At 38.1% G+C, this 26,643-nt stretch overlaps 1 protein-coding gene across 1 annotated transcript in view; it reads left to right on the top strand.

Moving 5' to 3' along the window:
- EYA1 (EYA transcriptional coactivator and phosphatase 1) overlaps positions 1–26,643 on the top strand; it is a 163,573-nt gene that overhangs the window by 8,037 nt on the left and 128,893 nt on the right. The window contains exon 2 of the mRNA XM_027638873.1: positions 4,133–4,240. Within this exon, the coding sequence (XP_027494674.1) occupies positions 4,208–4,240 (33 nt within the window). The 5' untranslated portion in view covers positions 4,133–4,207. The remainder of the gene's footprint in view (positions 1–4,132; positions 4,241–26,643) is intronic.

Genomic DNA, 26,643 nt, shown 5'->3' with positions numbered 1-26,643 from the left:
TATGGGGATGCAGAGGGGGTGACCTACCTCTTGTGCTGTTGTAGAGTGTTGTTACCTGCACACTGTGTACCCACAGAGAGGTCTGAGGGTTTACAAGCCCCCAGAGTCTGTGTCTAGGTCAGTGTCAGCACTGCAGTTGGTGTGGGATATCTTCCAGCAGATGTGCATGTTAGGTCCCGCACATCTGGACACCTATCTGTTTTGCTGGCGTCCCTGAGGCTCGCTGGAAGGCAGGATGCTGTATTGCATCTGTGGACGTTCCAGGCTGAATCAGAGGTGGTCTTCAGTCATAGCGCTGGAGTTAATTGTTTATAAAGCTGCTGAAAGGTCCCTTCTAAATTCCGTTTTTAAAAAATGCCTTTCCCTCTTCCATTTTATTTCCTTCCTCTTTTTTTTTCTTTTTTTCTTTTTGGTTTTCAGCTGTTACGCTTGGCAAGTTTCTTTCCCAGCATTTGGAAATAATTGTTTTCTAAATGCTACCCAGGTTATCTGCCAAATTTAACACCTTAAAAGGGAGCAGGAGTGGGGGATGAGAGACCTACCTGGGAATGGAGCGAATGTAGTGAGTCTTTAGAAAGTGCTAAAAAGGAAACTTCCCAAATATAGCACCTAAAATCAAAACCATCGAGTTCCCTAATATCAACTGTGAAATATCACATGCTATCATCTACAGGGTAAATAAAGGCCATTTTGCCCAGCCTCGTAACCTCTTCAGTATTTTCTCTACCAAATGATAAAGTACATGTGAGTTTTATGTTTTGGTTTGGGTTGGTTTGTTTCTTCTAACAAATGAATATGCTTTGGAGAGATACAATTTTGTCTAGGTGTTACTGGCAAATTCTACTAGTTTCTGAGAAAGCATAAGAAAATAAAAACAATATCCACTGATGACACTAAAAATGACTTTATCTTGGAGACTGCAATGGCATAATCAACCGGGAAGTTGTAAGACAGGAGTGATTTTGCTGGTGGCCCAGGAACAGGAAAAAAGTTTAATTCCTTCTCCTTGGTGATGGAAAGAGTAAGGTAGCCCAAGATATTGTGTTTGTGCTGTTTCTGATCACTGTGAGTTTTGTCAGCGGCTCACTGCAGCTGAAGGTGGGTTACAGCAGCTCTAGGACAAGATGTGGATATTAGTGACAGAGTGGGGCTTGCTTGGGAAATGCAAAGTTTTTATGAAGAACAACTCAGCAAGCACAAGAAACTAGGTTCCTGGTCCTTCAATGTAGGTGTCTAGGTGCCAGGGGTCAGACATAGCTAGTTACTTTTTGGTCACCCTTGAGTTTGGTGCTCTCTGTGCAAGAGATCACCCTCCATTGGTACCTTCTAGCCCTAAGAGATTATTTCTCAGTATTCCTGGCTGTGTTTAACATCTGCTTCCTGGATAATCGACTGCTCGCTTTTGTCAGGTTTTCAGGTGGGTGCTCGGATGGGGACAGCCCTTCCAGGACAAGGAGCTTATTGAAGCTCCTGGCCACCTCTGCAGCATGGCTGGGAGTGACTGGCAGCCACCCTGTGCCTGGTGGCAGAGGCACATGTTCAGATCTATGTGTGTGGGGAAAATTGCACAGCGTTGGCTAACATTTCAGAAAGAAGGGAATAAAAATCCCCCATAAACCATTTTCTGTACTTCTTTGTGGTTTTTTATTCCCTTTAAAATTGTAATAGCTGTTTGGAAAAGAGGGCTGCTGGTTATCATGCCTGGTACAAAAGTACTTCTTTAGCTGGTGGGACTTTTAACTGCTACCGTCGCGTATTTAACAGTAATAATATTTAACCAAGCAAATGACTTTCAGAGTAATAGAGAAAAATAAAATGGGATATGTACTTTCATGACTTCCCTTCAATTTGGATCTTGTCTTTTTCAATAATTTGAGTTTTTGTCCCACTCATATTTGGTGGCATATTTTGAATATAGCAACTTCTCTGTAATAGATACTTTATGTAATTTATATGTAATTTTTGATAGATTAACAACTCAAGGGAATTTAATTAGTTTTTGTAAAGCTTTACTAAAATTAAGAATAACCTAACAATTAGATTCAAAAGTTGCATTTTTCAAAATTAAAATTACTTAATTTCATTGTAAATCAGCTGTTCTGTATTACTGTCTAAGCCCTAATGTTACTGCTCTCTTGATTATGCTGCCAGAGGTCTCTGATGTCTGCTGAGAAAGAAAAGTCTTTGCCCCAAGGAGTGTGGGGGTATAGAGAGGAGCTTTTTGTAAATCTCTTTTGCAGTGACTTTCAGGGCAGCATATGTCAGAGCAGAAAATGCAAGAGTGGGCCCTTTTGATGCTGGTGTGTTGTAGGAATTTCTCCTAGAGAGAGAAAATGTTTGCTGCAGCAGCGTCTGCAAGTAGGGTTGCCTAATTATGGTTGAACTACAATGTACTGTAAAACATATATGCTTTTTCCATCTGGGCTTTAATAGAAAATTACCAGTCTTGGTGAAGTTTTCTTTCCATAAAGTAAAGAGAGCACTGCTGATCTGAAAATCTGTCAGGTCATCCACATACCAGCATTACATCAATTGACTTATGAATATTTTTCCATCAGAAAAGGCTCCGTTTTGTTCCCTCGCTGAAGTTGCAGACTTTCAGTTTGTGCGGTTTTTCCATTTATTGAATTTTGCAATAAAAAAGTTTTTGAAACAGATGTCAGTCATTGCTTAGGAGCAGGGCATTGTTAGAGAGTTGTTTTCTTCTCCTCTTTGCTATTATTTTTTTTTTTTAATTACGAGAACTTCTTGTCCTTCCCCTCCCTAACTTTAATTGTCAGTTTTTAAAGCCTTGAGTAATTTTCTAACCTATAATCTGGTGTCAGAACAAATACGAGCACCAGATTTCGTAGAAATATTGCAGATTGGCCATTGTTCTCAGCAGGAGCAGAACTGGATTTGATCTCTCAATTGTAAACCAGAAAGAAGGGAGTGGATGCATTGCAGAAGCATGGTTCATATTAGCATCTTCCTTAGGGTGCGGAGTGAACCTGTTAACACTTTCTTAATGCTTAGATTTTATAGAAGTAGCCAAATGTGTGCAATAAATACTGTCCAAACAACTGGGTTCGAAGAGATTTTTTTATTTTCTAGTGAGAGTCTTATTCAGGTAGAAATATGCGGAATAAGGTTTTGGATCCTGATCCTAAATTATATGTATTTCATATGCAGAGTGGTTTTAGGACAAACTGAATATCCTCAGACCATCAGATCTTCACCTGTCATAGAAAACCAAAGTACTTTTCACATTTCACTGTATATAAGGTATATATTATATATACATACACACACTTAAACCCCCCAGATTTTCATTTTTATTATTCTTTAGCAGACAGCATTTGCCCCATGTTATTAAAAAGAAAGCCAATTTTTCTAATGAGGATTTTAGCTGGGCTTGTTTTAATTACTTCAGTGAATAGTTCTGAATTTTAAGAAGTTCATGGCATTTTATTCTAAAGAAAATTGCTCATGGAAGGAAACCATATTTTGGATTTATATCTGTTTGGGGAGTAAGCCTTCATTATTTCATCTCAGTACTTCACTGTTATTTTTAACATCAAAGAACACCATTTCCAAAGGTGAGAGAACACAAAGTATCCCATATTTATAATTTATAGGGCCTAGAACTGCGACCTAATGTAAACTTGAAGAGATTTAGTATAAAAATATCCTTAGCTTGAGGGCAACATTTTGAAAACTTTGTGGATTTTCTTTTTTATCCTGGCTCAATCTACAATCATGTTTCTTTGTTGTTATTTCCGCTTAGCATTAAAGTACAATTGACATTGATAGATATCGGGGGAGGCTGAGCTTCCTAAAAGAAAAAAATCAAAAGAAGAAGAGATGTGTTGTTGGCACAGAAATAGTGTCGGTAAAAGAGTTCCTGGCTGCCTTTCATTTGTCTGCCGACAGCGAGCACAACAGGGCTCTCGCTGCCTGCTTGTGGCTTGCGTGGATTTGTGGTAAACAGCTCAACTATGTATTTATTTTCAAGATTGATTCAGTTCTTCAAAGACAACTGCTCCTAACTTGTGAATACTTGTTAGTTAATGAAAAGTTGCAGAAGTGAAGATCACCTTCTAGTTTCATACCAACAAATTAATCCGTCGATGTGGTACTGTCTTTTCCACAGGTGTGTGTGTACTAGGACTGTCTGAACCTCACTGTAACTAATAGCCCGTATATAATTTGGAAGGAGAAATCTTCAATGGAAGACCCTGAGGGAATAAATGGGAAGTCTGTAAGTAAACAACTTGTCAGTCCTGAGAAAAAAAGTTACAGCTTTTAAAGTGGTAATTATTTTTGTGGCAACCAAGTGGATGAGAGTCTTAGAGAGGTACATGCACTTTTAGTGATTGGAAGAAGTAGTGAATGATGAATTCATTGAGAGATGGAGGCTTATGCTAAAGCTACAGAAAATTAGGTATAGCTTTAAAAATATTTGTCTTCAGTGATTCATATTACAAAATGATGGTTGTTAATTTCTCAAAGAAATATTTGGCTTGCTGCATTTATGTTGTTAACATTTTGATCTGTTAGAGAGTTTTCATCCCATTATTTGAAGTTACTTCTCTTTGTCTGTGTGAATATATGCAAATACTGCTTCTGGGAGAAGCCAGTGCAACTCCTAGCTGCAAAGTCTTAAGAACAGTGGCAAAAAAAGTATAACAGCATTGTTGTTTCTTGTAAATGCCTGTTTATAAAGTCATAATAGTAAGAAATTTTCCAAACTATCACGCACAATAATGTTTCATGCATGGTCGAATGATTAGTGTGTGTTTTGGATTTGTTAGTTTAGTTTGTGATATCATTCTTGGTACTCAGTGAACATCAAAATGCTACATAAATGTTTTTATTCTGGATTGTTTAACAAAAAAAGCGCACCTTGAAATTGCCTTATTTTTACCAGTTGTAAAATAAGTCCCAAAAGTACTATTTAGTAAATTTGATTAGATTTATTTCCTGCATTTTTTCTGATCTGTTTATTTTTTACATTGGCAGTACTCTGCATTATCTCTCACTCTTCCCCTTGTATTCTATGATTCTATGTTCAGTTTCCCTGATGCTTGTGTTAGCTTTTCATGTAGCAACAGAGTAGAAAAATACAAGCACCTAATAATAAGCCTATTGTGTTGCATGTTTTTTTTACACTTGATGTCTAGTGTGTTTTTACTGTCTGAAGCAATATGTCTTTGGTTAGTTTCCAATGTTCATTTGTTCCACAGTCTTGTCTCTATGTGTACATTTGGGTATTTATCCATCACTGCTGCAGCAATCTGTGGACAGGAGCAGTTAACTCCTAGAGAAAGGGGTGGCCATGGTTACTGACTAGCGCTAAACAGGGATGGTCCTGTTTGCAGTTGCAGTGCCAGAGCTTTCAGCACCACCCAAGCTCCATGTTCTCTTTAGGGTCAGGCTTCCTTCCATGCCTGAAAAGCCTTTCCTTGATGCTGTCAGGATTTTCTGTGACTTCCACTGCAATACTTCCACTCTGTATGCCCAGCATAGTCTGGGCTTCATGTGCTGTGGAGGGTTTGGGCTGGGTAATTGTATGCTGGAGCTGTATGTAATGACAAATGTAACTGTCACTTAACAGGAGTATTAAGGGAAATATTTGTTCATGGTTTGGCACTACCAGCACTCCTGTTGGGGTTATTCATTCCATTCCTTCTTTTCATCACGTAGTCCAGGGAGGCTGTAAAACACTTCATCTGCTCAGAGTTTCCCTTCACATTACCCACGTGAGTGGTAGTCATGGATGCTATCAGGATTATCAAAATCTAAACCAGTAACTGCTGAATAGACCTGCTGCATCTACAAGAACTCAGGCTTCTGTAAACTATGAGGACTGAAGTGCTCAAAGGTACATGGCACAGGGCAGGGTGTCTTCTGACTGCGGTGTCATTGGATAGGTTTAAAATTCGGTATTAAACCCTGGAATCTAATCCTTCAATTAAGTCTCACTTGAACTCATTCATAACTGGAGAGGCTGCTGCATTTGTTGACCAACAGGGAGATTTCCTAAAAGCAGTAGTCAGAAGGCAAAATAGTCTCAGTGAAAATAAAGATGATTCTGTTTTCATTTATTTTGCTCTCTATGTGTGCATACAAGAAAGAAAGAAAGAGATGGTGAGGGATAGATTAGCACTGTCATTAAAACCCAGAACCCAAAACCTGTTTGGGATTTAAGATCCCAAACACATAACAGTGTCTTCTAAAACCAGGTGCTAGTCCATAGGAAAAGAGGAAAATGTCCCTACAAATGCCAGTTGAAAGGTAATTGAATCTTGAAAGTGGCCTATGCAAACTATGCAGTGAAAGCAATTTCAGGTAGATGTGGAGGAGGGAGGAGCTTTATTCAACAACTGAGAAATGAAAGTGTATAATGTTTTAGAAAGACAGAGCTAGATGAACAATGGAGAAAGTACTGGGAGGAGAAAGGAAAGGAAAATGAAAAAAATTTTTTCAGACAAGAGTGAAAGAGTAGATGAGTAAGTACTTCGCCACTGTCTTTGGCCAAGATTTCTCTGTTGAGGAAGAGGGTGATGTTGCACACAGAAATCCAGCCTGTCAGTGCTAACATGTACAGAGGATACCATAGTAAGCCCAGTAAACTTACTTCTGCTCTCTGTTACACTGGTGGAGCTGAGAGGGGATTTTAGTCTCTTAGCAACACTTTCATCATCTGGAGAAATTGTTCTAATGGTACTGTTGTGCTTGGTTCACATTCTGTAGGAGCTGACTTTGAAACTTGCACTTGCAAACTTGAACACTACACCTGCCCTTGCCTCTCTTTTACTAGGTGCCTGAGAAAGAAGCAGAACACAAATCTGAAGCTGGCTAGACAGATGATATCAGTGTTGTATCCTGCCTGAGAATTTCACTGATGTTCTGCTTCTTTCCAAGTCCAAAAAAGACATCGAAGCGCATTTGTTAGTGTTATAAGCACCTGCTAAAGATGATTCACTCCTTTTTTATCAAGCTAAAACAAATGGTCTGGGGTTTTTTTGGTTTTATTTCTCTATTAATAATTTTTGTTTTCAATTTTTCAGTGAAGCAGACATATCAATGATAACCCATGTGTTACAAATTCATACAACTTGGCTACCTCAATGACTGGGCTGTTTCTTCTTAAAGACTGTCCAAATGCCATACTGCTCACCACACTGAACTTTCTGTGGATGTACTTCTTGGTCAACTTTGGAGCAGCCATCAATGAAGTAGTATTATTTGGCTTGCTACTGAGATCCAAAAGTCTAATACACAGCCAACATACTTACACTTTAAAGTGCTATGCATAGAGTTGAATCTCATGCCAGGTTTGATTAGTGGTGCTCCAGTCTCCATTTGAGTTTGTAAGTCCTGTTCTTCACCACCCTGAGTGGGCTTTTCTGCCTGACAGTCATTTGCAATGAGTCTCACTGCTCATACATACCCGAGAAGAAAAAAACACCGCTGGTTTTAATTATTTTTGAGATGAAAATATCATTTTGGATGTTAGAGAAATTCTGATTATAAGGAAATTGAGAATGGATAACAGTACATCTTACACAAATTGATTTCAAAAAATTAATGTAAATTTATCATGGCTTACATGTGTGGTAGGCTAAATCTACCAGTTCCAAACTTGGCATTGGCATGAATCCATTGCCCCAGAAACCCTCTAGAAGCCTAGAAACATGAAAAACACTGATAATCAGAAGATTCATCATGATGTGCTTGATATAGACATACATGTGGTTTAGAGGTACCCTGACGAATGACTTTAAAAAACTCAGAAAAAGGGCATTGTAGAGGCCAGTGGGTATTTTATTTCATTTGATTTGCCTATTGATTTTTTAAAAAAATGCATTGTTCTTATTTATTTTCAAAACTCAGCACAAGAAATTTTTCACAAGTAAATATTGGCAGTTTTAAGCAATACTATACCCTCTGGCAATATTTTGGAAGGTGTTTTTTCCATAAGTCTCTCTCTGGTAGCAATATTAGGTTATTATATGGCATAAAATAATTTTCCTTCCTACCCTGTCCAGGCTCATAAGTGAAAATTCTCTTTTCAGAATTTTACACCAAGAAGTATTTTCAGCATTGAGTATTTTTGATGATGGAGTTTGCCCATCTGGAAAACAGAGCGAAGACTCTGAGGCCCTCAGCAGTCAAGTTAGTTCCAAACAGTGTGCACCCAATGAGCCAAAAAAGGAGGTACTCTTGGTCCACTCTAGCAGTTAATCTTCTCTGATTTCCCCTGCAGCCCCCAAACCTCAGCTCTGGGCAGCCTGGCTGCATATTTCCAACTTCTTTCTCCTCCCTGCTGCTCACTGGACACTTCTCTCCTGCGTACCCCATGCCATGTACCAGAGAGCAGCACTTGCACCAAAAATTCACCTCATACCTCTGCTAATGGAAAGACGCAGAGTGAGTAGTTGGTTTCAGCAAGATAGGGGGAGGGGGGAAATAAAAACCCAAACCAAAAAACATCCAGCACCTGGCTACAGCAAAATAATGAATTTTGCAGCAAACATGCGAGATTCTGTGGAATCTTGGAAAAATGCCAGACTCCACGACCACAGAAATGCTGAGTCCATGGGGCCCAGAGAGAGATGGCTGGGGCAGTTCACATCTCTCTGTCTTTGTTTCAAGCTCCTTGCAGTCTTACTGAGGCATCAGATTACACTCTCTTCACATTTTCAAGGTTATCTTCACTACCAGAAGGGCTAGAAAGTTCATTTTGTTTCAAGGCGAGCCAGGATCCGGCAGCACAACTCTCGAGTGGTTTCAGAGGCCAGTGCCTTGGTAGTGGCATGGCTGTGACTGTGGGCATGGCTGGCGACAGCCAGGTGTGACCTCCAGGTTTGAACAGCATCACCAATGACATGTTTTCATGCTCATGTTACCTGTTTGCCACATTAGGCAACAAAGTACATGAGGATAATGGGTGAAAATACAAGTATTTTACTTTTAGTTGAAAACTCGAAGCGTCACCTGTGAAAGTCATGTATGTCAGTGCTGCCTCAGTTTCTCTGAAAGACTGGCACAGAACTGTACTCCCTTCTGCATTCCCCTACTGAAGAAATGTGTGACAGGCTTCCTTTTTGGAAAGCTCTGCAAGGCAATAGCCAACAGGCACCATGCAATTGCAATCTGTAACTGAGCCCATAAAATGTAATGGCCTGCACCCTTCCCACTCCCCTTCCCCTCTCTATCTGCAATCGGTAGGATATTGGAAACATAAGCCACAAAGCCCACTTATTACACTCAGTAAGTGTCAAAAATAATGAACAGCCGGAACTAGCTGATGTATTTAAGTTCCCCAAATTGAAAAGAGCTGCTGCTAGGCGGTCCATACTAACTGTTCGGTCAGTAACTACTGATAGAAGTTTTTCTTTCTAAACATTTTGTTGAAAATACTCCTGAAAATTGTATGGACAGTTTGGAAACCATAGGTTATTCACTACAAACTCTTCATTCAGCTGGGTTTGCAGTAACAACACAGATGAATTCTTGCTACTTAAAATGTAATTTTCCTAAGTGGTGGCAGAAACCCCACAGTGCCATAGGCAACAAAGCTTGCAGCACTGACGGAGGTGCTGCTACTACAGCTCTTAGTGTCAGGCATATTCATCTTTTCAGAACCAAAGCCTAGACAGAGCACTTGTCATAACAATTATTTTTAATGAGCATTTGTAATTTTCTGCCAGTGATACCAGAAATTAATCCCACTGCCAACGTAACTCTTAGTGTGTTTTACACACACACAGTGTTGACCTTATGGTCCTGGTTTTAGGAGCAGGACAGAGACCTTGCAGTGGTTTCACTGGGGACCACCACTCATTTATTTAGTTATAAATACTTTTTTCCTCAGAGAGGTGGATCTTTTTCCTTGTTGTGGCATGAGGTATTTTTAGATCACCTTATAAATACATATATATAAGAAATATGCAGTCCATCTGACTCTTTCCAGCCACTATATAAGTGTGCAGTGTGCATACTGTTCTGCTTGAAGTCTCTTCTTGAAAGCCTTGATGAAGTTGTAGCTTAGCCCTTAACAGTAAAAAGCAAACTGCCAGTGAAGTTTATTTTCTTTTTTACTAGGTTTTCTGGACCATTGTTCCGCTCGAGGAGCCATGTTTGTTAGTTTTGGCTCTCTGACTTCTCTTCCTTAAGGATAAACTCTCCTTAGGCAGTTGTACAACTATGCACTAAAAGACTGCATAGCAGTTTATTCACAGCCCAAGCTCCAGCCGAATTCAACTGTGTGACTTCCTGGCTTAAGCAGGGGTGCATCCGTAATGTAAATACCTACTTGATTTTGTGGAAAACCAGGAGGTTTTTTTGTTTGTTCTTGTAAAAGATTCCTGCTGGAAGCTTAACTTTAAAATTGGCATCCAGCCTTCTCTGCTGTGACTCGGATACTGATCTGATATTGTGCTTTCATGGACATTTTAATATTTGAAAATTTTTAATTCAACATTAGCTTTGCTTACAAGCTACAGAGCAGAATAAAATCACATTACAAACATTGTAGTATTAGATTTTATCACCATTTATTTCTTCTCGTCTGCCCAGGGATTTCTACATGTTCGGTAGAACTAATTTGCAGTCAGACACTGAGGTCTTCTAGAAGGCCAGCAGGCTCCACAAACTAATTTATCCAAATAACCAATCCCTCATAGGCCAACCATAGAAGGACACCAAAATGGCCTAAGCAGGCAAAGCCCCCTTTTGAAGTCTGGAATGTTTTGACTGACTTGAAACAGGCGGCAGGAATGAAGGGATAATTTTCAGTGACCCATGGGACTTTTTTGCCATTTTCAAATATTAGGTAAAACAAAGAGAAATTGCTTGTTCTAATTTAGAAAGACTTAGCAATCCGGAAGGTAACCAGACTCAGAATTGAGTACTAAGGTATAGAGCTGAAGTTTATTTAATGCATTGAGGGTTTGCATCGGGGTATATAGTATTTACACACCCACACATACACACACTGCTTTACTTATACATGCACATACCTAAAGTGTTTTTTGAATTTCACTTTTATTAAAAAAAACTTCAGTACAAAGCATACTTGTGTAATATTAAGTGAACTATCTGAAACATTGTTTTTAAGTGCATATACTGTTTTTCTTGAAACAATCATTTCTAATTAGAAGGATGTGTTTCTGTTGCTGCTTCAAAAGCTGGAATAGTCACTCAGATGCCAAGATTTCCATGCCATACCTGTTTTCTTCCACCTTCTGTCCTGGTGCCATTTGAGTAAATGTGGACATTAATATAATTTTTTAGTGAGTTTTCTAGTCTTACAGATACAAAGGGAAAGTATTTTGATGCATACATAAACCCACAATTTTCTATGAACACTTCTATGAAGAGAAAGAGAGAATGTGAATATTTAGGCACAAAAAAACTTTACAGATCAGGTGTTTCATGTTCAACTGTTTAAATGTGTATCTCAAAGACAGTGTGGAACAATCTCATAGATTTCAGCAACTTCTTTAAAGACATACTCTTGTAAGTTTTGTCTCAAATTTACCATGCATATTTATGTGATAGGTCCAACCCTGTATTTAGCAACACTAGTGGCACAGACCAACTCCAACACTCAGCTTTGTCCCCATGATATTGACTCACAGATAAGCTAGAGCTTCCTAGCAGAAAGTGTTGTCTGTAAGAAGGATCATTAAGTCAGTAGTAAAGCTTCTCTAATCATGCTTAATAGAAGTATGTTACCTTAAAACAGGATGTTGACAAGAATTTTGGTCACCAACTCACCCTTTTCCTTCTGACATCTTTGGTGGTTCTTGGGACCTGTACACTCACAGTGTACAGTGGGATATAACACTCACAGTTAAGCGAGAGGGTAGATGTCGTCTCCTGTGCACTCATAGTGAGGTGACGGGCTTAGGGATTTGCAAAGCATTGCTTTGCACACACGTGTCCTGATAACTGTATGGATAGCAATGTCAGGAGATAGGAGCTTCAGGTTGGCACTTAAATATTTAAGGTACTGGGTTAGGCTATAGCTATCACTGGTATCACTCCTACATACACAGAAAACTCCTATTTTTAGTTTGCTATTTTACATGGGATATTGAAATGTCAGTTCCTCCTTATTTCAGGTTTCTCTGAAATATTTGTGCTTACCATTGTCCTATGGTAATAGACAAGTAGAATAGAATGACAGAGAAATCCTGTTTAAGTGCAGTTTTCAATCTTATATATACTGACCTCAGATTAGTGGATTTCAGACACATGATGTTTAAATTAATGTTATTTTGGTGTGAGTGTATATATGTGTGTCTGTGTGTGTCTCTGTGCATGGAATGTATTAGATTAAATTAAGTTATGTTCCAGCTCTTGCTTGAGGAATATAATTTTGTTAGTAGTTAATAATGTTAATGCCATGATTTTCTCATATTATGTTTACATATATGGCTACAGTAAAATCAAATTATATTTGCTGGGGGTAAGATTAATCAGTTAAGGACCTGTTTACAATGGGAGAAATTAAAATTCAGACTTTGTAGGAAAGAGATTCTTCTCTATTTCTGTCTGCCTTGCTATAGCTGTTCTGTCTAGACTATCCTAGAAGTTGTAGGCTCACAGGTCTCGTGGTCCATGCACATAGCACAGCAGCAGAATCTGGCAGCAGTAGGAAGGCTTCATAGGGATTTCTCATCAATCACATAGAATTTGTCATTCTGACATTTTTGGCATTCAAAGCCTTATATTCTGCCACCAGCATTCACATAGGGTGGACTTTCCATTGTACCAACAATGCACCTATACAACTGCGCAGGGCAGCAGATGGGAGAAAATTTCTTCCCAGCTCCTATGGTGATCAGCTCGTACCCCAAAGCACAGGATTTGATTATCCTGATTATAATTTACAGAGCTGTAAATGCTATTAATGGTCATGAGCAATGAAAGAAATTGCTTGAAGATTAAAAAAAAAATATTTTTTTTCTTTTTTCTCATTCTGTTTTAAAAGAAGCACGTAAGTGAGTAAGTAATTTCAGACGTGCTTTCACACTTTCCTTCATTTGAAAATATAATCTAAGAGTTACATTTGGGAAAAATGAATGGGGATTCAAAGAGTGAGAGCTTTTAGAGTAAGCACTGGTTGGATGCTTGTAGATTCAGGCATTTGCTCTTGCTGAATGTGTGTTTAGTACTGTAGATATTTTTAGGAAAGTAAGCATGATCTATTTTTTATTTTATTTTTATTCTTAATAATTGGACATATTTTTCATGTTTGACCACCCTTTTAGGCCTGTAAATAATTTAAAAGATCTAAAAGTATCTCAGTATTCAGGATTAACTAGTTAAATGCTTCTGTGCCTGGCTTTCACCTTCAGTTCTTTGTGCATGAAAAAAGAATCTAAATTTAGGGTTGTCCTGTTTCGCTTCTATTTTCTACTCTAGTTTGAAGCATTAGTTTTTTGGGGAACAAGAAAGATGTATTTAGTGGTAGGCTGATAGATACATCAGATTTTTGTAATTTACAAGAATATTTTGGAGAGGGAGAAGGTGTAAGATCTATGTTTATGTTTTTCTCTGGTTTTTGCAAGGCATTGTAAAAGCTAAGTGGCACATCAAGCAGGTTTATATAGTGCAGACACTGCATAAATCCTCTGTTCAGTCCCTGGAAGGGATGTATACTGCCGTTATGCTTTCTATAAACAGAAGACAAGAACACTGCCAAATCCTTGCAGCACTGGACATCAGCTCTTTCTGTTCTTAGCTTGTCTTGTTTATTGATGCTCAAAGACTGTCTTATTTGACAGTATTGCGTCCGCTTTTGATCATCAGAAGCAAAGAGTATCTTGCATTTCTTGGTAGCTGGAATCTCCATCCTTGCAATTTCTTCTCCATCTGCAATTTTTAAATAAAATAATTACCTATGATGAGTGTAATAAATTTGGCAGTATTTTGGTCTGACTGATGAGAGTTAAAGACAGCAGCTACTCAGAAGCAAACACTTTTGGGGCTGGACAGGCAAGCAAGAGCCTCATATGACAGCTTGAAGAACATTCAGATTGGGACTGGTAGAGAAGAGCAAGAGGTATGTAAGTGCCACTACATTGGGTCAGACAACACAACTTGACTTGCTGTTCTGTGTCTAACAGGGACTGGCAGCAGACAGTTAATGAGTGTAGGAGAAAGAGAGCAAATACTGCTTTTGATAGGATGGAAGATACATCCAAAACATTGTGTTTAGTGCTGTCCTTCATGAACTTACTTTCGTCTGAATAAGCTTTGAGTTTCTGTAGTGATGAGTTCCTCAAGTTAATTATGCTTTTTCAAAGAAAGTGTTTTTGTTGTTTTATGCTTGCTGCTAAAAACATGGTGTTGTCAAGTTTTTCTGACCATGAGAAATGATGAATTGTCAATCTGTTCACTTTCTGCAGTCTCTTTCCTGATTCTGTAGACTTCTGTTGTTTTCATGACACCGACATATCTTTTCCAAGCTGAAGAGCCTTGTTTTTTCCTGAAGGTGCTGCTGAGCTTTGTGTGAGAGATTCAAGATGTTAGCACTCTGGCTTTACAATGTTTTCTGTTTCACTGTGTGCTTCCTTCCTAATAGTTTTAAACATTATATCCACTCTCTTGACTGCCATTGGCCACTGAGCTATTTTTTTCAGAAAATTATTTTGGAATTCCACTAGTAACATTGTGAAAGCTGCCCACTTACTCTGTTCCATCTTTTAGATAGCAATTCATGACAGATCTTTTATTTTACCTTGTGACAAATTGTTTAAAAGCTTTTTGCTTGTGTGAGCTTTTCAGAAATCTAAATATACTACATTAACCAAATCATCCTTGTCCAAATAATCATTAACTCCTTACAGAAATGCAAGTAATCTTGAAGTTATGAAGTTATGGCCATTACATCATATTCCCATGTGCCTACCAATTCTCTTGTTTATTATAGAAGCTGATTTGATCATGCTTCCATTGTTCTAGAGCTCTAGGGTGAACTCTTGGATCTGAGTGTTTTTTGTCTCTTCAATTTGTTAACCTGTCCCGAAGCTTCTTCTGCTAATACTTTGGTTTAGAGCTGTTAAGGTCTTTTCTTCTTGTATAGTATCATGCAGATAATTAATTCAGCTTTTTCTGCAATGGTCTTATCTTGACTGAATTTTCCTTTATTACCACAGGTTGGCTTTTTGCATGTTTTCCATGAAATGTTTGTATTAATCTGAGACAATAACAAATGGTTCTTCAGGGTTGGGGGATTTTTTTGCCTACATTCTCCTGGGTTTGCAGTTAATCTACAGAACATGAGCCCTTTTCCAGTTTCAGGCATTAGCTGTAGTCTATGGTGCTCAGCTTTTGTAATGTCTTTGAACCCTCAGCATCTGCTACAGAGGAGCCTTGGGTCTTCAACAGCTCTGCAAAGGTAAGCTAGTCCTGTGCAGGTGTCTAGGACATCTAACATAGCACTAGAGGCCTTGTCCAAGCATCAGAATTGCTTACAGTGTCTACTTATTTTATTAGTTTTGAATACTCCTATTTAGTAATTTTGTCTTTTCGTGCTCTTGTTATCTTTGCAGAGAATAGACTAAATGTACTGATGCAGATCATAAACCTCTTACAAGTGCTGTTTGGTTTTTTTGTTTATTTAAATACTTGGTTTAGTGAGATCTCTGGATCGCCTATATTATGTATAAAAATACAAATCCAGAAAATGTGGGTGATGAGTTGCATGTGACTGCCAGGTGAGACAATTACAAAACATAAGCTTCACAAATTCCAAGAAATTATGTGTTTGCAACATACCTATCATCCAATTTTAAGTGTTGCAAAAATGTCTGGTAGCATGACTGAATGTATGCTCGTGCCTTTGGGACCTCTACTTCTTTCTTAGGAAATGAAAAATATTCCTGGTGTTGGAATAAAATAGCTAGTTATTAACTTTTCATGGTTTATATACTACAGGAGTCCAGGTATTCAAGCCCTCCTAACATGAATATTGGTCTAATTATCTTGTTTTTCAGTTGTAGGGTTTGGAAAGTCATTTTACACACAGTGTTACAAAAAAATAAATAGAAACCTAGAAAACTCATTAGTTTGTCTAACATGCTCTTGGAAGATTTTGGAGATTTGGTTCCTGTAGGTGGGCAGCTGATGTCTCACTCGTGTCTAAGGCAGAGAGGGTAGTGGTACCTCCTGCCCAGGCAGATTGCTCCTGCTTTCTGATTGCTGACACTGAGGATGGCTGTCCCTTTGAAATGGAAAACTGATCTCAACAGGCCAGGGGACTTCTCGTTAAGTTAGAGCTCAAACAACAGCAACATCATATTTAAACATCCCTGAAGGATTTTTAAGCTCCCAGTATGAATAATTCTTGTCTTGCCTGTTTCATCAAAGGTGAACTCTGCAAACTGCATCAAGGAGAATTAGGTCACAAAACTGTGGTACAGAGATGGCATTTTTGAGGCTGTTTCCTTACAGTATAAATAACTACAGAAATGAAATTGCAAAACAAGCAGAGTATACTCTTTGCTATTATTGGAAGCAACAAGTTCTCATTATGAATGTCCTTTTTCTGTGTGAGATTTTCCTGTTTGGCTTGGCTTTTCTTTTATTTTTCAGACACATTGCACATGAGACCAGAGTGCCCTGTAACGATATGTAACTCTTTTGTATGATGTGCCAGTGACTGAATTTACTATCCTGTTGTAACTTTTTCAGTGGGAAGTTTTATAATCCATGCAGATGTGACAATACAACAGTAGCATGAGATACTGGTGAAGGTTTTTGTTGCCTTTAGACAGTTGTTTGAACAGTTAAGCCAAACAGACTGTCACTAAAAAGAACTCCCTTCTCCAGTTGAGATTACCACATTTTGCTTTCCACATGGTATGCCACACATTTGACTCATGAGCTGAATAGCACAGCTCATTACAATGAGTAGTAGAAGTGTTGTTATGGCTGTGTTGAAGAGGTAAGTGAAATAGCTAAATGAAGTTAGATTTGTAGGAAAAAAATGGTGTCTCTTTATAAGATCAAAATGATGGAATAAGAAATTGGAAATTTAAAATCAATCTTAGTTGCAAAAACATTCAGAACCTTTCTCACTGAGTGTATTCAGCTTTTAAAAAATGGCTTTGAAACTGAAAGTCTGAATTTGTGTTGAAGTGGGGTTAATAGTTTTGACCAGAAAAACTCAGAAGCTGGGGATACTGGCATCAGGTATGGAGGAAGGTGGGAACTGCACTGTGTTGTGTAATGCATGAGTGTGTAATAAAATGCTGTGGAAGATTACCCTGAATGGTAAGAGAGGCAACTAAGTTTGGAAAAAAGAAGGACAAGTCATTTTCTCCCGTCTTTTGCCTCCAAGTGAAAGGACTTCTTCACTTACCTCCCTTTCCTAGCCTTTGGCTTCTCATCACTGTTTTCATATTTTACCAGCGCAGAACAGTCCTTTATATCAACTGAGGTTAACATATGACCAAGGATCATAGCAGCACATGCCATGAAAAATTATTTGTGCCTTGAAGCTCTCAAGTCTTATATGACCTGCCATGAAATTAAAAATGCATGTTAAACATTTTTCCAGCATGACTTTGAGAATTATAAATTATGTCCTTCTGCTGATGAATGTCGTGACTATTTGCTTGCTTCACACTAATGACAGACTTACGCTGATGCTTTTTAAGTCATCCTGAGTCCTTTCCTGAAGCACTGGTACACCTTCAGCTTTTCTCCCATTGACTGTCAGCTTGTGCTAATAATATTCTGTGGATCTCAGCTGTTTTTGCAGAAAAGCCAGTATTCATTTGGGGATTTTTTTTTCTTGCACTAGTCTTATTCAACCACTCATGTTTTGTGCCGCTCTAGTGTCTCACTGTCGGTGACTAAGTAGTAAGAGATTATTCTCTGCTAAGTGTGCACAGGGTGTTCAGCATTGGAGACAGCTGCTAGAAATAGAAGTCGTGTTCTTGGTTTTGTTGAGCAGTTGTGGATAGTTTGTGTCAAATGAACTCAGTGGGAGACTTTATGCTGTTGTCACTGTTGTTAGAGAGGATTGCAAACACTTGCCATAGTTTTTATTGCAGATGGCATTTACTGTCACAGAGTTCGTCTTAGTATTTTTTCTTTTTACGGGGTTGCTTAGAAAATGTTTTATGCTGAAGTATCTTTAATACCAAATCCTTGTGAGATACTAGTTTAGAGGGCATTATTCTGCCTGTAAGTCTTGCACCCCGCTGAGAAATTGCGAGTTACATTTATAAGTAAGTCAAAGAGAATTGTCAGAAACAAGTGGTGCTGACAAACCTAATGTGTTTTGTGCTTTAGCATTTGTTTTCTGCAAGTAATTTGTAGGTACAAAAGTAAATTAAGTGATAGGAAGTGTTACACAGGACCTATGTAGGTCTGCTAAGAAAAATAAACATGGCTGTGATGAAGTGTGTGACAGTGGTGTTAGCAGAGATGCTAAACAAGTATCATTGGGATCAAAAACAGGCTGACCCCGTGGAGTGCAGGAGCTGGGCTTCTGACACAGAGATTCTCTTAATTCAACACAAGCTTTCATTTTACTGTTCAGAAAGAAGTTTTAAAACTTTATTTTTATCAACTCTGAGTCTGTCAAAACAGAACTAGGTTAACTGGCTGTAACATCTGATGTGTTTAAACCAAAGCCTTTGTGTTAGCCCATTGTGCCCAGCCTGTCACTAGAGGTTTCGTGATTGCTCTGCTAACACTTTTTAAAGATCTAAGACTTCAGTGAGGAAGAAAATTTCCCTGCTTTGAGATCTCCTTCTGTAATTGGATGTAATGTTTATGTGGCAAGGAGGGTTTTGTCATTAAGACACTGACATGACATTAGGATATAAAAATCCTCTCCTGGCTGTCCTGCAGACTGCTTGTATGACTGTAGTGATGCCATGTAGTCTGTGTCTGCCTATTCTTTGTCTGAAAATTGGGGTAGTAATGCTTTTGCTCACATCACATTAGTCAAAATAATTTGAGCTAGTTGTAGTAAACTTGTGTTATGTACAGAAGGTGCACTAAGCGCTGTCTTGTAGTCCTGAGTAATGAACTTGTGTTTCCTTTTTAAAGCCAAGTGAAAGTACCAAGGCATTAAAGATGAACGACTCAAAGCTTTTGCTTTCAGTAATGAGAATGATGAAGCTCAAAATATTCCTATAAACATCTCTGTGTAAATGCTCATAGCAACTATATTCCAGTGGTGAAATCCAAAACACACAGGGACTGACCCTTACCCTTTTGCAGTGGTAAAGATCTGAAGTCTAGATTTGAACACTGTGTAATCTGTCCTTGTGGGGGGAGTGGGAGTTATGTTTGCAAAGCTAAAGCCATGAATTTGATCCAGAACTTTCTCCTATATTCTGTAAATGCAGCAATTTCTCTTAAAGCATATTATTCTGTATGGTCTCTTCCGCTTCATGAGTGCACACACATTTTATCACGACTGGTATACAGTCTATGAAAAGTGGTATGCTGTCGAGCTATTTAAATTCTAGAGCAATTATTTTCTATAGCAGACTTTGACATTTTAAAATGCTGAGCACGTATTTAAATGACACTGTTCAATGCTTTCACATTTATTTGTTCTCGTTTGGTCAGAATATAGTGTGGGAATATTTTGTGATAACCCGAATTGTAGAATATGTTTAGTAGTTTTTTACTACTAAAGTAGTACTATTCTACTACTCTATTGAGTAGTTTAATTATGTTATGCAAAGTGGTACTGAGAAGCAAATGAAGGAAATGCCAGGATAAAAAAAGCAAATTTTAAACTTATTCTTTGGCTGGTTTTAAAATAGGATAAAGTTAGTAGGCTTACTTTTAGACATCTGCTGTTACTAGTTCCTACTGTACACTAATGATACTACATGAACAGAGGGCTACATGATGCAATTTTAATAGTAGTAAGAATCTATTTTCTTGTCACTTGATTTTTTTTATACAATTCAAATTTTAAAACAAGTATTTTTAAATGATATAAGGTAGTTGCCACATGTATTTATTATGTTTATATTTAGCTGCTCTATTAATCTTTGTTTCAAACATTAAATGCCTTCCTCATGGCAGCTGTCCATTCACTACTACCATGACTATTGGCATGTTAAGTTCAAAGTGGAATGTCATGGAGAATGCAGATAATATATTTAGTTCCTGTCACCAGACAGCACAAGGCACCAGTCCGTCTCGTTCTCAGAGGGGGAAGCCAGCTAGTTTCTCTGCAATGTTCCCCTTCATTTAATATCATTTGGGGTTTTTTTTAGATTAAGTGTTAATCAAGTCTGTCGGTATGATTTTTTTTTCTGTAATCTTTGGTGTTATGAACACCTGAAAGAAAGTCTTAGACAAAGTAATTTTAAAAGCAATGTCAGAGACAATATGTAGAAGCTTATATGTTTGTTTTTCAATACTGAAATATGTTCATGCCAAAATATGAGCTGGAGTTGGAGTGAATGCAGGAGAACTCCAGGTCTGAATGATCAGAAGCAAGCCATTTTAAAACAAATTATAGGAACTTATAGAAGAGAAAATTTTCCCAAGAGCATAGTGAAAGGCTTAATTCATATTTCTAGAAAATTGCAGCTGTCAGGCTTTCTTTTATTACGCTAGCAAAATGCTGTGTCAGGTGTTGTGAAGAAGTTTGGCCACGCATTTAGAAAATTAATAGCTTCCTTACATCAGATGTGTTAAATAGAAACATGTCTGGTTGTGCAGTCAGTTGTCATAGTTTGATGTTCCTATTGAAAGTTATTTCTTTTACTGTATAATTTATATTCAGTAATTAAGCTATGAGGAAAGATTCATCTTCATGCACATAAAAAACATTTATAGGGTAAGACCAATGACTGCTGTGCCAGTCTTGCTGTATACAGTGTCAGGTGTTCCTGAGAGCATGCCATTCAGTTAGAGTAAATTCCAGTGTGGGACAATAAAGAATTGTGAAGTTGCCACAAGGTTTTGATTGGTTTTGAAAAATTCATTTGTATCCCTGGTAAACTGTGTTCTGTTTGTCAAAAGAACAAAGTGACAGCCAGTAGAAGTGTCTTACACTGATGTTGTGATATTTCAGTAAGTTCTACCTTGTCCTAATAGACTTTTCATCTTTCCAATGCTTTCATCTAACCATAGATTACTACTTGCATTAACAGCTCAGGTTTTATGGGTTTTGTGGTTTCTTCAATCTGTATTATGATTAGCATAATGAAAACTGGTACTGCACTAATCTCATGGTGAACTTTTTTTCTTTGGTGTATAATTTTCCACATTGAATTTGGTGCTTATTGTCTCTTACCTTGTCACTTTACATCTTCAAGGAAGTATAAGACTTCATTTTCTCCCTATCTTCCCACTAGGAAGATATAAAGAGCAATAAGATTTCCTAATACCCTTCTCTTCTTCAGGCTGACCAAACCCAGTTTCCTCAGCCTCTTCTCATATGGCATGTGCCCTCTAACCTGCTTGATAGACACCTGGTGGGCCCATTCCAGTAGAGCAATGTTTCTGTTACACTTTGAAGTCCAAAACTAGGCACAGTACCTCAAATACAGTCTCTTAAGTGCCAGATAGAGGAGAAAAATAATGTTCTCTGATTTGATGCTTGCACTTTTGCTTATACAGCTCCACGTTCTTTGGCTTTCTTCATTTCTGCTACCTCACTCTCAAATGCTTTGCCAGGTACCCCTATCCTTTCCTGTAATTTTGCACCCAGTCGGCTCTCAGCCTGCGCTGTTGCATCAAGATATTCCGTCCAGGCATGGGACTGGACATTTCCCTTCATTGAACTCCATGAGATTCCTATTGACCCATATCTCCAGTCTATCAATGTCTGTCTAATGAACAGCAGCCCTGCCCTACCAGTTTGAGAGGGCAGGGTTGCAAACTTCTAAATTTTGCAATCTATACGCTTGTTGAGAGTTCGCACCATCCACCTCCCTGCTTGTTAGTAACAATACCAAACAATATGGGCCATATTATAAATGCCTGGTGAGATGACAATGGCAAGTAGCTGCCAGTTAGCCTTTATATGGCTGATTGCAAACCTCTGAGCCCAAAGGTTCAGCCAATTCTCCACCTGTCTTATCTTCTACTTATTTGTCTGAAAGGATACTGTGGGAGACTTGCAGACTTGTGTCCACAGAGCCAGTCATTTCATCATGAAGGCAAACAGGTCAGTTAAGCCCTTAACAAGTAGCCCTTGTTAAATCCATGCTGGCTGTTCCTTATTATCTTCTTGTCCATCGAGTGCCTGGAAATGGCTTCTGAAAGGATTTGTTCCATAATCTTCCTGGAGACTGAGGTTTGGCTTACTGGCCTATTATTCCACAGTCTCCTTTCTCTTCTTGATGATAATATGACATTTGCGTTTTCACAGTCTTCAGGAGTCTCCTCTGATCATTGTGACCTCTCAAAGATGCTCAGTAGTGCTGCTTTTCTACCTCTATCCTTACACACTCAGGCCATGTCTCCATACTCCTTGTGAGTAGCCTGTCCCTTCCTTCACCCTTTATGTACTTAATATTTGTGGTTAAGGTCAATCAAGAGTGTCTTATTCATCCATGCTGGCCTTCTGCCCTTCCTGCTCAGATTCCTACATGTTGAAACGGACAGTGATTTGGGGAGGTTGTTTTTGAGGGTGGACCAGCTTTCCTGGTTTTCCTCTCAACCCCATGGGATCCTGCCATCAGGTCCCACCTGTTCTTCCGAACAATCAGATGTGGATAGATAAGAGTACTGGGCTAAGTCATGGTCTGCAGGATGAGAGTATTCCTGGTAATGTAGGGCTGGCTTTGTGAGATAGCTCAAAAGAGAAGGAAGAGGATGTAGAACTGGTCTTCAAGCTGGCAGCATTGTGAGGAAATGCGGAGAAGAAGAAATGGAGGTACATGACTTCCATTGAGGACTACTACTGGTGATAGCAGAGCTGCTGCTGATACTAACTAATGGTGTTAGCAAGATAAATTTTAGAGCTGTAATTTAGATAAACCAAACATGGAGAAGATGGTTGCTACAAAAAGCACATGGGATTTGTAATGTTTTGGAAAAGTCCTTTAGCACTGGAATCCACAGGCTTGTAGGCAAAATGTAAAAAAGTTGGTAATGAAAGATCAGACACAATGTTTTTCCTCTCCTTGTCTATTTTCTTTAGAATAATTTATTTTATAATATATTGCAAATGAACAAATGTATAGGGTTGTTATTAAAGTCTCTAAAACTAAGAGGTAATTACATGTTGTATAACACAGCCTATGTTATCCCTGTTCATTCCCTTACACAATGGAGGCGTGCTAGACCCCAATATCAATTAATACTTCTCATGTATCAATATTTCATGATACTACAAAACCCTTAAAAGAAGCAACAACAAAAAACCCCAACAAACAATAGAAGTGTGTAGATACTGTGTTTGTTCAGTGCTTCTGGAACAATACATATATGATTTTTCCTCACTTTAAATGTGATGCTGAATCCAAATGCATGTACCTTGGTTGGATGGAAAGCTCTGGGTCTTCCAGAGAAACAGGACCTCACATTAGTTTTAATTTATTGCTTGAGTCAGGAGACATTCTGAGCCTTATAGAGTAATTGATTTGTTTCTTGTAGTTTTTCACAAAAATCAGTTTGCTTATTTGAATGCAAACTAACTAGCAAAGCATAACAGGAGACACTTGCCAAAAGGAAAAGAAGAAGCTGTGGAATTTGTGCCTTAGTTTCTGCAGTTGAATTCTTAAATCAGTAAGAAAAAGAGAAAAGTATTTACAAGCACTTTTTATGTCGTGACTATAATATTATGCATTGTGAAAAATATCCATGTTCAGTCTTTACACAGTCACTAATTTGCTAGTTTACCCCATGCATAAAGCTTGATTCTGGCAGCCCTTCTGAATATGCAGCTATCTAAGCAGCTCTTCATTCAGTAGCCTGAAGCCCTTGCATCACTAGCTGAGGAAGAAAAAGGCAGTCTACAAATAATATTTAAAATAAGCAATCAAATTTTCTCAGTTCTAGGATAAATGCAGATTTACTGGAATTCAAAAGATTTTATTAGAAGGCCAAGTAGTTGGGGTGCTATTTGAGGTGACAAAACAAACAGAAGCTGTTCCGGAGAGCAGCCTGCACTGACAAGCCAGAGAGGTATGTCCAGGAGGGAGCAGATGGGTGGCACTACGACATGGAGGGGTTGGGGCTCCCTGAGGAATAGAAATCAAAGCAGTGAGATGTAGATAGTTTGAACGGCCACAGTAGCAGCGATGTGGCTGTGCTGTATTTCTGATCTCGCCTGTAACCGTGCAGTACCCATTGCTAACTCTGCCAAAGCTGTGCTGCATTCAAACCAGATTGCTCCCCATGGCAGCCTTATCCCTGCCCTTGCTAATGGGTTTGAGATGTGCTCCTTTCTCTCAAGATAAGAACAATTTTTCAAGGCCATTTTTATCAGTAAGCTTCAAAGGAAACATCTTTAAATAAGTGGGTGTTTGCCTAGAAATTGGAAATAATTAACGTTGGCTGCCCATTTAAGTAAGAAAGTAATCAAATAGTAAAAATAAGTGTAGAATTGTGGATGTAAACCATGGCTGGTTAGGTTAGGAAATCTGGTTAAGTGTGCTTTCCCTCCCCCCCCCCTACAGAAGAATGCAAAGTAATTATTATATTTTGAATCACTATTGTTTCTGTGTAATGCTTATGGCATAAACACAGCCTTTGACTTCTAAGAGCATGATAGAATTTTATCAATTCCTAGGGGAAGTTCTCGCTTTTGAATGGCCAGCAATTTTCTGTCAGTTTATCTAATTGATAATGTGTATGCTTGTACAGTGTACAAAACAGAAAACCGCATTTGTGGCAACTTTTAAAAGCTTAAGCTAAGCTACAAAATTTGATAACCACAAAAACTATTTAATGCAGCTAAATGCCAGGGCCCAAATATTCTCCCGTTATGTAATGCACAAAACAAATTAAATGCCCACAACATTAAAACAATGTTTTTCTCTTACTTCCTGGGATGCTTATGGTTCTCTCCCTTTAATCTTGAGGATTTTTATAACTACTCCATTTGTTGTCCTTTTCTGCAGGGAAGGACAGTAAACACTAAACGAGTTAATTTACTGGTACATTGACAAAAAGCAGTAAGTCTTCAATAACTGTCAGTGGATTTATATATGCACACATTGCGAGATAAGTGCAATATTGAGTTTGTGACTGAGACACAAAGAGGCTGAATGTTGAAGAGATTGAGTTATGTAGACACAGATGATAAAATGTTTGCAGTTCCTCTGCCTTTTCCACCTTATCCAGTTTATGTTACTGAATGCCAAAAGCAACACAGTTAATTTTGAAATTGCTAAGAAGACTTCAAGAAGAATTACCAAAAATTAGTTTAAATTCTGTTGTCCCTTCCAAATTGCAGTCAGGTTTCCGGCAAGTAAACTGCTGCCCTGCTGATCTCAAGCTTGGGTGTATCCTTAACACAACATGCTATTTGTACTAATTTATGAAATCTTAGTTTTATAGTGTAGCTTGCATTATCTAGGGTCTAAACTAGGGTCCATCACAGATACTTCCCTTAAGGTCTCATATTTGCTGAACCTAGATGTTAAGTTTCAAAATAACTTTCCTTTATTTTTTGAAATGTGCAGAAATAATAATGATAATAATAGTAACAGACCTGAGGTTTCATATCTTCTTTGTCCTTTAGGGGTAAGAATTAGACTTCCTCGGTGGCTTCTGGAACAGTCACAGTAGTTGAAACTCCATCAAGCAACTCAAAGACCTTAATAAATGAGCAAGTTTGGAAAGACTACTTAAGATAAAAAAGGGTGTTACTGAGGGCTTTTTAGTGAAATATTTTTATGCCAAAAACTTTTTTGCATTCCTTACAGCTGAATTTCTCATTAATGAGATTTATGCAAATATTCAAAAAGGAGAAAAATGAGGCACATAGTTGAGTATTAGTGCAGTTGTTTTCAGATGTGAAGAAACAGTAGTTCAGCAGCATCTGTGATGAAGTAGTTAATTTTAAACTTTTCATTCCAGAGAAATACCTTTTTCTGTAAAACACACCTGACTAAAACATACATTTTGGTAAATACATATATAATTAAGTTACATAAATATATATATAACTTATATAATATATATATGTGTACTAGATAAACTAGGAAGATGTTTAGAAAGTTGCTCAGTAGTACTGTAAGTATAACTATCATCAGTTGAGATTGGATTTCAAGTTTACGTGAATGAAAAATGATCCATTAAAGCAAATTTTGTTCTAAATGCTAATTGAATCTCTAAAATATTTATCCTGAATACCTTGCTTTCATTCCTTCTGTATTATCTCTTAATCTTGGCAGAAACAAAGTGTTACAATCACAAAAAAATCTCAAAGTCTTGATCACATCTCCCAGAAGAGGACTTGTTAAAGGGAATTTTATACTTAACTTTTTTGGGTATCTGATTGAAAGAAAATTATTGAGAAAACTCTGTTTGTGCCAAGACTCATTTTTAAGTTAACTGGCATTTCTGAACCCCAGCCAAGGTGATGATTAGGCAGATTGTTGGTCATGCTGTTTGATTTTTCATTGTTGCTTGACTTTTGATTGTGAGCTTTCAAGTTTATAGGGAAGATCTTCAGTATGAACCAAGTGTAAGTGA

This window comes from Corapipo altera, unplaced genomic scaffold, assembly GCF_003945725.1.
Source record: "Corapipo altera isolate COAL_440 unplaced genomic scaffold, ASM394572v1 49, whole genome shotgun sequence".
NCBI classification, from domain to species: Eukaryota; Metazoa; Chordata; class Aves; order Passeriformes; family Pipridae; genus Corapipo; species Corapipo altera.
Note: the sequence above shows the minus strand (reverse complement) of the source record. Positions and strands in the feature narration are given on the sequence as shown.